General features: G+C 55.3%; 2 protein-coding genes across 2 annotated transcripts; one reads left to right on the forward strand and one right to left on the reverse strand.

Moving 5' to 3' along the window:
• Positions 1 to 3,209: 3,209 nt before the first annotated feature.
• LOC112969322 (noggin-like) lies at positions 3,210 to 3,992 on the forward strand. The gene has a single exon (XM_026072510.1). The coding sequence runs from the start codon at positions 3,210 to 3,212 to the stop codon at positions 3,990 to 3,992; it is 783 nt and encodes a 260-aa protein (XP_025928295.1).
• Positions 3,993 to 8,040: 4,048 nt separating this feature from the next.
• GCAT (glycine C-acetyltransferase) lies at positions 8,041 to 14,069 on the reverse strand. The gene is made up of 9 exons (XM_026072511.1): positions 13,968 to 14,069; positions 13,707 to 13,837; positions 12,598 to 12,699; positions 11,532 to 11,678; positions 11,080 to 11,234; positions 9,948 to 10,030; positions 9,382 to 9,553; positions 8,805 to 8,926; positions 8,041 to 8,395 (listed from the first exon to the last, which is right to left on the reverse strand). The coding sequence occupies exons 4-9, from the start codon at positions 11,571 to 11,573 to the stop codon at positions 8,244 to 8,246; spliced, it is 726 nt and encodes a 241-aa protein (XP_025928296.1). The 5' UTR covers positions 11,574 to 11,678; positions 12,598 to 12,699; positions 13,707 to 13,837; positions 13,968 to 14,069; the 3' UTR covers positions 8,041 to 8,243.
• Between the last annotated feature and the right edge of the window lie 6 nt (positions 14,070 to 14,075).

A 14,075-nucleotide genomic window follows, 5' to 3' on the forward strand; every position in this document is an offset into this window, starting at 1 on the left:
GCACAGGATAACACATCTCAACAACAGCACGCTGGCACACTCCTGCCCCAGGGGAACTCTGTGCCTCTTTCAGCTGGGACCACATCCACCCTGGGTCTGGCTACCCCTTACTCTGTTTGCATAGTAATATTCAATGTAGGAGATGCAACTAAGAAAAGCTCTTCCTGATGCTGAGAGGAGGCAGTGGGCTGGGATGGTGGAGGCTAAACCAGTGTGTGAGCAGCTGGCAGAAGTGATTCACATTGTACTGTATCACCTTTATCCTGTTTTCAGCTCTGAGTTCAAAGGGCCCCAAGAAATGCAGACAGTGGCAATAGAGCATGGTCTGAGGGTTTGGGGATCGCTGACCCAGTAGATATGGCACAGGAAAGGGGAATCAGCTGTTAGGTCCTATCCTGCCCTTGGGACCTGGCCCAACTCGCTCACACTCTGCTGCTGTTTGGTCTCTCCTCCACTCTTTGTGCAGCTCTGTGCTGCTAAGCATCTGTCCCTGTGATGTGGGAGAGGATGTGGGGGAAACCCCAGACCATCATGAAGCACAAAGTGATAATCATTGCAAAGGAGTGCAATTTATCCCAAAGCTCAAGGAGAGGGGTATTGTGATCTGCTGCAAAACTTCCTCCAACACAGATTAACACAGCTCTCAGGCAGGGAGCACAAACACCCTATCTCCTCCTAACAAGCCTTTGCCTTGTTGCTCTATTAGAACAAATTGTCCTTCACTGAGCAGCAATGAAGAGAGTAAGACACTGTTATCTAGCAACTGTTGAGATGCAATTAACTCTTTTTTGGATAGTGCAAGCTCTTTCACCCCACGCTTCCCCCATCTCTCAGTTCACACTGCTTCTCCTTCCCCACAGCCTTTCTGTATCATACCAAAAGGTCATCCCTGTCTCTCTAGCTCTGCAGTCCCCTCTGTCCCACTAATAACCAACTCCTCCATCCTGGCCCCATGGGATCTTCCCGCTCTGACAGAGGCCAGTGTGCTCACACACCTTGCACATAGGCTACACTGCATCTCTGGGCATCGGCTTCCTCCCTACTAACAGAGCCCGGGGCTGCCCCTCCACTTGGGAAGTTGGCACTCACCTTTGGGATGAAGGGCCCACTGCTTCGCAACTCTCTCAGGAGAGACCTTCAGCCCAGGCAGCAGCGGCAAGGAGAAGGCAGCCCCACTGTCCCGTGGGATGCAGGCCACAGAGAATTGGTCTGAGYAGTGCCGTTGCCCCTGCCTGTGCTCTGCTACCCAGCTCTATTTTCCCGGCATCTCTGTTAGCCACCAGCTCCGCTCTCTTTTCTTCTCGCTCCCACACTCTGCTCTTTCTTTCTTGAGCTCCTCTCACTCTCTCTCTGTCTCCCCCTTTTCCCTCCCTCTGCTCTTGCCGCTGATCCATTGATCTCTTTTTTTTTTTCTTCCCCTCTCCCTGAGGTTGGATTTGGAGTTAACTCCTCTCTGCCCAGCCTTCCTGTGGGTTCAGCTGCTTCCCCTTTCCAGTGAGGCAGGGACTGTGGAGAAAAATTGCACTGTTCTTCCACGGGAGAAGAAGGATGGAGATGGACAGAGATTCCTAGAGACCCTGGCAAGCCTTGCAGACACCCTGTCTCCTCTGGGTCTTCAGGAAGTGTTTCCAAATGCCTCCAAGAAACATATACATCCCATCACAGCTATCCTGATCCCTTCCTGCCCCATCCTTGGGATATGGATCTGAACCCTCTGGAGAATGAGAAATTAACTATTATCATTAGCTGTTATTAATTAATTATTAATAGAACAGCAATAAGTGCCTTATCGCAGACCAGACTCTTCCTCAGTCTCTCCCATAATGGCAGACCCTCAGGAAGAAGGGGAAAGCAGGCTTTTGATTTCTGCCTAGCCCAGGTCTGACACCTTTCCAGCATTTCCCTATGCCAGGATGCTGTGATGTGTGTGTGGGGGAACTGTCCAGAGAGGGCTTTTCGAGAGGTTGTACTCTGTTAGCACTGTCTGGTATGGCACATGCTCCAGTTGACATGAGGAGAGGCAAACCTGACCCACACAGCCCTCCTTTCTCTTCCATTCCGCTTTGCAGCTGTATTCACCTCCGTGATGAGGCATGTGCCCTGCAGGCCTCCAATTGCACAGACTGGGGCCAAGTGTAGCTCATCTGTGAGGGGGACATGTGAATTTGGAAGAGAGGAGATGTAAGCCAGGAGTGGCTTGGTGGTCTTTTTCTGGGAATACTCAAAAGCCACCAGAGATGCAGGAGGGGTTTGAGGAGACATGAGGCAAAAAGACTGTGATCTCTGAGGTGACCCAGGCCTCTGACAATCTCTCCCCACCTAGGAAGGCCTGCATTGCCACAAGAGTCCAACTGCAGTTTGCCCTTCTGCAAAGGGGAAAGAAACAGCAAGCATTGCTAGGATTGGAGAACGGGGATGCGTACATCTCAGCAGATCCCACATCTCCATGGGAACAGGCCTGTTTGCTAGCAAGTGGCCTTGACGGGCCACTGAGCAAGTGGGGAGCATCTGCTGCCTCTTCATTCCCCTCTGGGGTTTGTTGGGAAGGGCTCGGACATCTCTTTGAATCACAGTGGCTCAACAGCCCACTCTGGAAGGCAAAACGGACAGGCTGGATGCGAGGGAGGAGGATGTGCTGGCCTCTTCCTCTCCACTTCACCCCCTTCTCCCTGGGGCAGGGCTGGTGGAGGTAGCTTCTCCGGTGCAGTTTTGCACGGAGGTGCTCTGCTGTCCGAATTGCCCCCAGGGTCCTGGACCCCATGGCGTTTTCCCCACAGGGGCTGCCGGCTCATGCACCACCCTGGTGGAAGATCTCCCCGCTCCATATCCCCAGCACCCTCTAACATGGCACCTCTCCTACCCCAAGCCCTGTGGACTGAGCCTGCATCCTCCCTGAGATCCCCAGGTGGATTTTTCCCCAATATCTCCCAGCAGTGGCAACCCTTCACCTTGAAATGCCCATGACCCTCCCTCCAGGCAGCGCAGCCTCCTCCCACCTCTCCTTCCTCCTCGTCCTGGAGGGGTGTCTCTGAGCAGCTGGTTGTGTCTCTGAGGGCGGCTGCGGTATCAGGCGCTGTAACTAGGGAAAAGGGGAAGGCTTTCTCCCCGCTGGAGGGATGCGGTGATAACCAGCGGGAGGGGACGGGGCGGCGTGCCCAGCCGGCAGCCTGCCACAGCACCGGGGGCGGCCCGCGGGAGCAGTGCTCGCCATGGAGGGCCGCCGCTGCCTTCTCCTCCTCCTCGTCTGCCTGCTGCCACTGCTGCCGGGCGCCCCGGGCCCCGCAGGCTGCCTCCTTGCGCCGGAGGACCTGCTGCCCCTCGGCCAGGACCCGCTGCTGCCGCCTGGCACCTCTGACCCTGCTGTCCACCTGCTGCGGGCCCGGCCCTCAGCCCCGGTGCGGCCCTACAGCCTGTCCCTTTCCCCCGAYGACTACCGCTACTCCCCCAAGCCCAAGCACCTGCGGCCTGGGCGGCTCCGCAAGCTCCTGGGCCCGTCCTACGACCCCTTCTGGATGTCGCCGGAGGACCCGCGAGGCCGCAATGCCAGCGTCGAGGACCTGGAGGCCCTCAGCCGGGACCTGGCGGAGGGCGCTGGCCGCTACCGGCGCAAGCTGTGGCAGGAGGCCGAGGGTCTGGAGCTGCCCACCCTGCTGCCCCCGGGTGAGGGGCTGCCTGGCAACCTGAGCCGCGCCGTGGCCCGGCGCCTCCGCCAGTGGCTGGTGGACCGAGCCGTGTGCCGCCTGACCTCTGCCTGGGTGGACCTGGGGCCCGTCTTCTGGCCCCGCTGGGTGCGCCACACGGCCTGCGACGCCGGCCCCGCCTGCTGCTCCTGGCCCCCCGGCATGGCCTGCCGCCCGGCCCAGCTCACCCACATCAAGCTCCTGGCCTGGCACTGCTGGGCCAGCCGGCCTCCGGCCCCCGGCCCTCAGCAGTGCGCCTGGCGGCAGATCCCCTACCCCGTCGTGGCTGCCTGCAAGTGCTCCTGCCGGTAACGGGCGCCTCGGATGGGGAGGCAGGGGTGGGGGCTGCTTCCCACCACAGCGCATGGGGTGCGTGCTGGGGTGGGGGGCATGTGGCTGGCACGCCCCCATGGAGAGCAGGGTGTCCTGCAATGCAGTGCCATCTCCGGACTTCCTCCCTGCCGCACGGGGGAAAGTGGGGACTGGTGCAAGCAGCGGGGGCAGGATGGGGGAGCTGCCGCCGGCCCCGCAGGCAGAAGTGGGAAGCGGAGGGAGGACGTTGCTTGGGGCTGCGAGCGGGTCGCTCCCCAGACGCCTGTTCCTCCAGCGAAGCTGCCCGGAGATGGAAACGTCTGCGTGGTTTCGGCCCCGCAGGGCCGAGACGCCATGGAAACGCTGGCGGGCAGCAGGCAGCGGGGCTCTCCGAGGCTTACTCGTGCGCTCGTTCACGTGGAGAAATAAAGTGCCAGCAGAAGAAAGTAGGGCGCGCCAGTGGCCATTGCTGTTTCACAACAAGACCCCCTCACCCGGGTGTCGGCAGTGCTCGGGCTGGCTGCCTCCTTCGGCATGAAGGAGGGGGCTGTGCTGTGCCGTCTGCTGGCCCCACGTTGAGGGGGTCCCTGATGCCACCRCGGGGACATGGTGGGGAAAAAGCGGGGCTGGTCCCAGAGCTGTGCTGCCATGGCACCCTAGGCAAGGGGAACGGCTGTCTTACCCCTCACCTGCGAGCACAGGGAGTTGTTTACGCCAGGAGTCCTTGTGCGTGCCCGGCGTTCCCAGGCATTTATCTCCAGCGAAGGACTTGGGATGGGGTCGGCCAGGCTTCCCAGCACAGCCCAAACAAGCTCAGTCAAAGCAGCCTGCTGCAGGCTCCGCTTTGCCACCAGGCTGATCCTGCTTCTCCGGTCCACCAGGAAAATGCACTCGCACATGCACACACAGCTCAGCGCTTCCCTAGGCAAAAGGGGATGAAAGAAATTTTGGAACCATGGGCACAATTGTAGCTTGAGTCCCATTAATGCAATCAGCTCCGCTGGGCTTGGCTCAAGCCAGGGCACAAGCCTGCTGCTAGCTGCAGCGTGCTTGTCTGTCCGTGCACGGCAGCAGGCAAGGAACAAGGGCAGGGGGATGCGAGTGACCTGTGCACGGAGGGACCAGAGACCACGTTGCAGTGAAGCAGTGGGGAAGGGGCAGAGAGAGGTGGGTCACACCTCAAGATGGAAATTGTGCGGCATGGAGAGGGGCCAGAATGTGTTAGCAGAAAGGGGGCCAACTTCAAGACTGAGACGCAGTGACATAGCGAGGGTTATTTGGTAGTAGGACACAGGAGGGAAATAGGGGAGGCAGGAACTGAGGACTGGAAGTGTGTGTGTGCGCATATGGAAATGGTATGGGCCAGGACAATCTTGTACTTCATGGTACAGCAGCAGAAACATGGGGAACTGCAAACCACACCACCACATCGCATGCAGCTGGGCAGTTCAGGACTGGGATGGATCGATAAAGAGTCGTATAGGGTCTGGGATGGGTCAGATGAGCCCAGGGTGGGAACTGCAACCAGAAAAGTTGGTGTTTGCATCTATGTTCCCCTGAGGAGCAAAAGTCCTTTGATTTCCGGGTTAAAAGCTGTAAAGAGTTGCAGATATGACGTATGCCAGGAAACTTTGAAAAAATAGGAAACTCAAGAATTTGGCTGGGGATGAAATATTAACATACCTCCTACAGTCAACAGGCACTGCATTATTCATTTCTAGTATGTGATCATCTGACCCCCCTGCCTTCCCAGAACACTGTAGCTCTYGGCACTGTGGAAACCACAATTCGCTGCAGAGCTTGGCCTTGAAGCAGCCAGAAGAAGCAGCTGGAGTGAAGGGGTCAGCTGCCAAGAGGTCTGGGAGAGACAGAGGGGAGAGATCAGGGCATTTGGAGATGAGAGCAGGAAGAAAAGAAGATGGAGAGTGTGTGTGCATGACAGAGTAAATGTGTGTTGTAGCAGAGAGAGGCTGGTACTTCTCCTGCTAAGGAAAGGCTCACAGCTGGGCAGGCAGACATTTGTAAGGCTGCTCTCATATTGCAGGGGGGCTTGAAAGTTGGAGCACAATTAAACTGCTCAGGCCATGCTGACCCAAGCAGAGGGAAGGCATTGGCAGGGCTGGGTGCATTGGCCCAGGGGAGAGAAGGATGCCCAGGTCTGGGAACAGCAGGACTGAGGAAGGGGAGAGCATAGTAGAGGTGTGCAGCAGAGGTGTGCAAGGAGGGGAGAACAGAGGGGTGCGAATGCATCAGGCTAGAAACAGCAGTGCTTTGGGTTAGGGACTCAAATCCCTTATTCCAGAGACCATCAAGCTAAAGCTTTGCCTCTTCCAGRTTGCAAATGGGGGCCTGAGTGCAACTCCCTGTCCTTTCCTGCAGAAACCAAACTGTCCTGCAACCATCTRCAAGAGAGCATGGCCACCCCGCCGTCTGTCTGCATGTGGCACAAGCCCTTTCCTCCAAGGCCCTGCTGGGGCTGCCCCATCAAGCTCAGAGGTGTTGCTGGGGACACTCAGAGAGCAGTAACAAGGCAAATATTCTCTTGAGCTTTCAGCATCATCACATTTAAAACCAGGAGCTCATTCTCCCACTTTCCCATGACCATGTAGCCTAACTTGATAGAATCTGTCCTGCAGATTCTGCTCTCCACCCCAGGCATGGGCTGGCCCTAGGATCAGAGGTCTGGAGTGTGTAAGGGGGAAGCAAAGCCTGGAGGCATGACCCCTTTGATAAGGGGGAAAAGTCTGTGCAGCACCCCCAGGGCCTGGAGCCACACAGAGGGAACTGAGTAAGTCTGTCGGTAGCCTGAGCTCAGATCCCTGCAGAAGGAGGGAAGAAAGAGGCACACAGTTAAACTATCAGCTGCTCTATCAAGAGCCTGCATCAGCCTCATGGAAAATGCATTTCTCACCTGCCTCAACCCTTACTGTGCTTTACTTTACTGTAAACCACTGCAACCCTGGCTTAATTTCTCTGGATTAATTGACAGCTCACTCCTTGCTGTCAATCTCTGGCTGCTTACAGCAGTTAGTGTTTTAGGAGCAGGTCTTTGTTGATGTGATACAATACTTTGGCATCCAAACACACCATACCCGTGTACCCAAGAAGGACATCTGGACTAGAGTCTGTCCTGAGCTGCAGGTAGCTGCTACTCAGTTCAGCATGGGGTTAGACAGACAGTGAGACACACGGTTTCTCATCTAAAGCAAAGACAATGCAAACAAGACAGTATGGGAGATGCTGGGGCCCACTTGTGCTTGCTTGAGTGTTAAATGATTACGCCAGGGCAGCCTGGAAGAACAAATTCAGACATCCCAGATTGCTGTGTGTTCTCTGCTGTTGCAGTTAATGGAGCAAACGCAATGGAGCAATGGGTTTCTGTCTCCTGCTATCCTGCCCTCAGCCCCAGGTGGGTGTAGGCCCTCTTGCCAACCCGGCCAGCTGTGCTGCTGGTCTGCCACACACTAGGCTCCCTGCCAGACTCTCTGTGGCAAAATGCAGCTCACAGGGCAGGCATGGGGGAACACTGCAGTCTGTACTGCATGCAGCGAGGGCAGCAATAGGCAAAGCCTTAGAGCTGGCCCTGGAGACCAACTGAGCATCACACTCAGTACCTGAGACTGGGAAGAGTTCCCTTTCCCCTTCTCCTGGGAAGAGGAGAAAGGAGCACTGAAGCTTCAGCCAGCCCATGCCCTCTTTCCCAAACCAGCTGCCAGTGGCATGCATGGCTGAAGGACAAAGCACATGGCTGATACACAGCTCAGGAAATCCTCCTACCTTGGTGGGGAATTACAGTGAGCAGATCTGCTGTGCTAATGCTGCTAGACCTGCAGGAGAGCATGGAGGAACCAAGTGACCTCACTTTGGTTCCTCCATGTCTAACTTTGCAACTGCAGAAGAGCCCAGGAGCTGTAGTGTTTCACTACCCAGACTGAGGCTGCAGGGAAAACACAGCCAAATGATGCAGAGTGTCCCAGCTGCAGCAAGAGGAGGATGGAGATGGGCTCCAGCTCCTGGATAGGAAAGCAAGAGCCGAGCAAACATCAGCTGTACTGCAGGGAACCTTTAATGACACAAGAACTGTTGCCAATGCCACAGCCAGCACAATACAGCAGCCAGAGCCGTCCACAGGCTACAGTGCCTTGGGGACTGCTGCTTTCAGCAGTGTGCTGCTCAAGCATTTTCCCCCAGTACAGGCACTTGTCTTGGTCCTGGGCAGGAAGGTCACTGGAGAAGGTGTTAGCTGGCCCCTCAGGGCAGCGCTCCGTGTTTCCGTCCCACCTCAGTGAAGGCTTCCACGCACCGGTCAATGTCTTCGTCACTGTGCACAGCAGAGATCTGGACCCGGATGCGGGCCTTTCCCTTGGGGACCACGGGGTAGCTGAAGCCAATGACGTAAATGCCTGGAGAGGAAAAATGCATGGAGAGCTGGAGCTATGTGGGAGGGAAGGAGGCTGATGTGGTAGTGGGTGATAGAAAGCTCCTCCTCTCTGCCCCCCCACCAAAGCTTCCCCCTCAGTACACATTACGAAGCTTGTGGGTATTTAAAGTGAATGGCATATGCTCCCAAGCTGTGATGGAAATGATGGTTAAGGCCAGTGATGAGGACAGAGTTCAGCATAGCAGGGCAAAAGGACTAATGTAAAACCCTCCCAAAAGAGAAAGAATGTGAAGCCAGGAATGGACAGATTTCCTCCCAGAAGGGTCAGTGAGCCAAAACATCCTTTGGAGGAGGAATGGTGGTGGTGGCACCGCTGGACATCCCTTCAATCAAGGCATGTGTCTACATCCAGAGCTCCCTCCCCAGTTTACCTCTGCTCAGCATGTCGTCAGCCATCACTGCAGCCAGCCGAGCATCCCCAAGCATGACAGGACAGATGGGGTGGTCTTGCCCTGAGATGGTGAAGCCGGCTGCAGTCATCTTGCTTCTGAATCTGGAGAGGAGAACAAGAGGAAGAGGAAAAGCCCATCATCCCTGTCCTTGGGGATCCTTCCCTTGTTCCGTTGCAGGAGCACTGGCCACCGAGGCCATTGACAGCTGGACACTGCACTGTGCAATTCATGTGCAGGGTAGGGATTTTCTTCTTTTTTGGTGTGACCTTCTGCCAYTTCCTGCTCAGCTCTTTGCAGCTGCAGCTGCTTGAGGGGCAGACCTGTCTCAGATGTGATACATCCGTCTGCACATCTGTCTGGCATGTACACACACATTCTGCAGTTTCCGCTGAGACTCTCCCAGATGTCAATTGTAAACTGCCTCCATGGCTATCGGCAGAGGGTGAATAAACACACGGGGACAGAGCATTTCTAAGGAATCTCTTCCCCATGCCCCCACCCCAGCTGGGCAAGAGGACGGAAAGGCAGGAAGCAAGCAGAGATACGGCCCCCTCACCGTTGGGTCTTGGCAGCCATAGACTGTGCAATGGCGTTGCTCTCCATGAGCAGGTCCAGGGCCTTGGATGCACAGCCCACTACGGCAGGGGGCAGACTGTTGGAGAAGAGGTATGGGCGGGAGCGCTGGCGGAGCAAATCGATGAGGGGTTTGGGGCCAGTCGTGTACCCGCCTGGGGATGGAGGAAAGAGAAATGGAGAAGGCATACCCAAGGTAAACTACTCAGAGTGGGGTCCCTCCATAAAGCCACTCCATTACGTTACAGCAGGAAACCTGGAAATTCAGTACAAACCAGGCCTAAAAAAATCACAGCTGATGCCTTTTACCAGGAGCTTCCACCTTGACCTCAAGGGCAATTTCATGGTGAAGATGACAGGAGAAGGAGCCCATGGCAGGACCTCCCTTAACCCTGTGGCAGGGTCCCAGACTGAGCCTCATATGCCACCCAGAAAAAAAGGAGAACATGCATTTCTTGTCCTTTTCATTAGACAGAGGAAGAAAACATCAAAGGGATGGTGTGGAGCTCGTTAGGGCATGGAGGGCTTTGCACTGGGAAATTACTTCACCTGCAGCTCCTCCAAGTGCTTTTCCCAGGGTGGAGTTGATGATGGTGACTTTATCCATCACTCCCAGGAGCTCATCAGTACCGCTGTAGAAAGAAAGGAAGGTCTCATTATTGGCCAGGCCATCACACACCAGGGAGGCTGCTCCACACCTGATACCACAAGGGAAACAAAGCAGCACCAGCCAGGTCTCTGGTGTCCCCCCTTCTAATAAAGGAGGAACTCCCCCCACCAGTGCTAGTTCAGTCCAAGCATTGGCCTTCCCTGCTCCTGCAGAAAGGCTAGGCTGGGATCTCCCAAGGTAAGAGCATGGATTCTTCACCTCTTCCAGATTGGGAGGGTGCTCAAACTTCCTACACTAGAAGTTTAATAGCTCAAAACAGAATGCTAGCCATTGATGCAGGTCTTCAACACACCTTTAAAATGACAATTCTAGGCCCACATACACCAAGAAAAACAGTTCCTTGCTTAGAATAGTCACTGTCTTTTGAGGTGGGCTGTGCACATCCCTGATGTGCTACCCTAAATGAACACAGGCCTAAAGCACTCATGCTAAGGTCTATGCTAGTGGAACCAACACGACACGGCAAACTGCAGCTCTGTCTCCCCCAGAGAGCTTCCCCAGCACTCCCATGCCTGATAAAACAAGCACCTGAGATGTCTGTTCTCAGCAAAGACCTGCGGCAAGTATACTGCTTGGCACCTGGAGCACTCAAGGAATTTAATCGAACTGTGCAAGCTAACTCCACAAAACCCCCAAACCTCAAACATTTCAAAGTGATAGCTGCTGAGGCAAAGGGCTCCAAAATCATGAGCTCCAACTGTGCTCTGGGTCAGTGCTTGCAAGGAGAGGGAGATAAGATGGCCGCACCATTCCTTACACACAGAGAAGCAGCTGTTCTCTTGGGATGGGTTGATGCTAAAGGCTGTGCTTTAAATACACTCAGTGTGCGCAAGCAGGAGAAAGGGATTTATTACCAGGAGGAGAAGGCCAAGGCAGAGGTGGGGTGTGAAGCCATCAAGAAATGGTGGTTTCAGGAGTCCCCACAGAAAAACCCATCAGTTATCATCACCTTTTGCCTCACCTCAGAGCTGGCCAGTTGGGTGGAGAAACAGGAGTGAAACAGCCACTTACCGGCCATTGGGCCCGAGGAAGCCTGTGGCATGGCATTCGTCAATGAAAACAAGGGCCTCATACTTCTCAGCCAGCCAACAGATCTCCTTCAGGGGTGCAATGTCACCATCCATGGAAAAGGCACCATCAGTGGCCACCAATCGTAGGCGATGTTTCTGTTTGAGGGAGAGGAGCATACTGCAAGGGTGAAGATGTCACCCTGTGGCAAAAGACTGGCAAAGGAGACTGGAATGCAGCCCTTGGCCCACCTGCTGCTGGAATTGGATATCTCTAACAGAGATGGGAGTTTGCATTGCAACTAGCTGCTTCCCCACCTTCAGGGTCTATCAGTGCTGATCAGGGAAGAGGGGGCCTATTGCATGGGAAAAGGCAAAGCTCATTGTTTGGGGCTTGTTACTGCACTGGTAGCATGGCCAAGGGAGCACCCTTGGGGTGGGAGCACACCTCTGTACCTGTGCATCCTGCAGCTTGGCTTCCAGGTCCTGCATATCCATGTGCCTGTAGCGGTACTTGTTAGCCTTGCACAGGCGGATCCCGTCAATGATGGAGGCATGGTTCAACTCATCTGACAGCACTGCATCCTCCGGGGTCAGCAGTGCCTGCCCAGGCCAAACAGAAAGGATCATCCTTTGCTTGAGGGCGCCACCTCACTGAAATCTCACAGCCTCTCTCACTGCAGATGGCCAGGCTGCATTTGATTCCAGCAACCATATCTTTCCTGGCATCACTAAATTTTGCACTTTCCTTCCAAGCCACCTTCTCCCCTGACTTCCTTAGACCAGGCTCTGGCCAGTGGCTTTTGAGCTCAAAAATTCACTCCCCTTCCCTAGCAAGCCTAGGATTGCCCTCTACTCCCTCCTCCTACCCTATGCTTAGAGGAGGAGTACAGACAGGCATGACCCAAAGATATTATTTCATCCCCATTATGTAAGTTATTATTCCATTCCCATTTGCCTGGGGGTTTGGCAGTCCCTCCAATATGCAGGCTCTCTGCTTCTGCACCAGAGGCAGAATCTTGCCCATTTTAACAYATCCTTGGATGTCCCCTCTTTTTGCCCAGAAATCTCATCTGAGTGGGAATCTAAGGATTCTTGGTTTCACATTGCTGTGAGCATTGTATAAGCTGCAGAAGGCTGATGCATTGCACGGTTTGGGAGTGGGCAACCCGATGCTTCCCAGAAGCATCACGCTTCCTACACACGTGCCCTGGTCTGGAAATCCCAGATAGAGCTACAGCCAGCGCAGACTTCCCAGGAAATGGGAGCACTACTGCCCTAGCACTCACCAAAAGCAAACAGCTGGGACTCAGTGGGGAAGGGGGAGGAAAAGGTTGATTAAACAGCTCCACATGGCCTGTGCAGTCTAAGGGCACTGCACGAGGCACCAAGTCAGGGTTCTCCACCACCAGTCACAGGCCATCTTCTCTGTGCTACAGAGCTCACATCAGAGCCTTTGGAAAACTTGGCAAAGATGTTGCTGTCCCTTCCCTCCACCACACACAACTAAAGTGCTATGAACCTCAAAGATACCAGCGTTGGCATCGAAGCAGCTGGCATAGAGAATGGCATCTTCCCTCTGGTGGAAACGTGAGATCTTCTCCTCCAGATCCTTGTGTATGCTCTAAAGAGAAGAAGAGAGCATCACTGGCTGGGGAAAAAAAACTTCTTGCTTGCCTGGAGCTATTAGATGTTCTCTGCAAGGGAGGAAATAGCCACATTTTATCCAGAAAAGGTTTGTGGGGAAGAAGTTAGTTGTGTCAAGAAAACATTCACAAATGTGGCCTTAAAATGTGGTTATCAGTTTGGATGTCAGAAATGCAGCACGGAGTCTCCAAGCTCCCTACCCACGGGGGAGCAGCTGTGAGTTTTCTCTGCGCTTAACTAACCAGGGCTATAAAAGAAGTTGCCAGGCCTCCAGCGGGGATAAACTGAGATAGGTTTGGCAGAGCTGTTTCAAGTCAGACTAGCTGTAATTTTGACCCTTAAAAAGGGGGAAATGACGTTCATTTTGTAGATTCAGAGCGGTGTTTTGTTTGTTTTTCCACTCTGGGGTTGTAATGGTTTAAGTTGACTTATTTTCAGATCTTTGATAAGACAGGGCTTAGCAGGCTTTTTCCTGCRTGGCCATGTGCACCCTAACACTGTAAATGTGCCTGGGCATACGTGTGAGTGCTGAGAGGCACACAGAGAGAGGAGCCTGAGCGCAGCCTCTAAGAAAGGAGATTTGTATGGAGCAGCAATACAGAGTCTGGCCACCTTTGCTGCAAAAGCCTAAGGGCTTGTTACAGAGAAGAAAAACCAGCTCCACTGGGAATGGGGTGGGGAAGCCACAGAGCAGAGGGGCGCATGGCTGCAACCACATCATGTAGTGTGGGAGCATCACAGGCCCACAGAGGGGGCTGGGGCACGTGACTGGCCTGGGGAGACCTACATGTGGGTAACGAAGGAGGCAGGGGGGAATGTGGCCTTCCTCGGCACGCCTGACAGCTGCTCAGGGAAGGCGGCCTTCCTCGGCGCGCCCGACGGTTGCTTGGGAATTAGAGAGTGCCTGTAAGGTGGGAGGGTGGGAAGTGAGGGTGGGAGCAGCCAGAGGGCACAGGCCGGCAGGGCTCCCCGGCTAGCCCGTACCTGTGTCCCGCAGATGAAGCGGACGGAGCTGAGGCCAGCGCCGAACTGCTCGAGGGTCCACACGCCGGCACGGATGACCTCCGGGTGGCTGGAGAGCCCCAGGTAGTTATTGGCACAGAAGTTGAGGATCCCTGCCAAGAGAGGGCGCAGGTGTTGCACTCGGGCCCCGGCTGCCCCGCAGTTGGAGCCGGGGCCGTCCCGAGGGGGCCGACCCGAGGGGGCCGCCGCCGCCGTGCTCCCCTTCCCCGCCGCCCCACGCACCGGCGCCGCCGCCCGCCAGGCGGAGGTGGGGGCCCTGCCGGGAGGCGATGACCCGCTCGCTCTTCCAAGTGCCGGCGCCGCGGATGCCCTCCAGCTCGCCCTCCAGGC

The sequence above is a fragment of the Apteryx rowi genome, unplaced genomic scaffold, assembly GCF_003343035.1.
Source record: "Apteryx rowi isolate R43461 unplaced genomic scaffold, aptRow1 scaffold_343, whole genome shotgun sequence".
NCBI classification, from domain to species: Eukaryota; Metazoa; Chordata; class Aves; order Apterygiformes; family Apterygidae; genus Apteryx; species Apteryx rowi.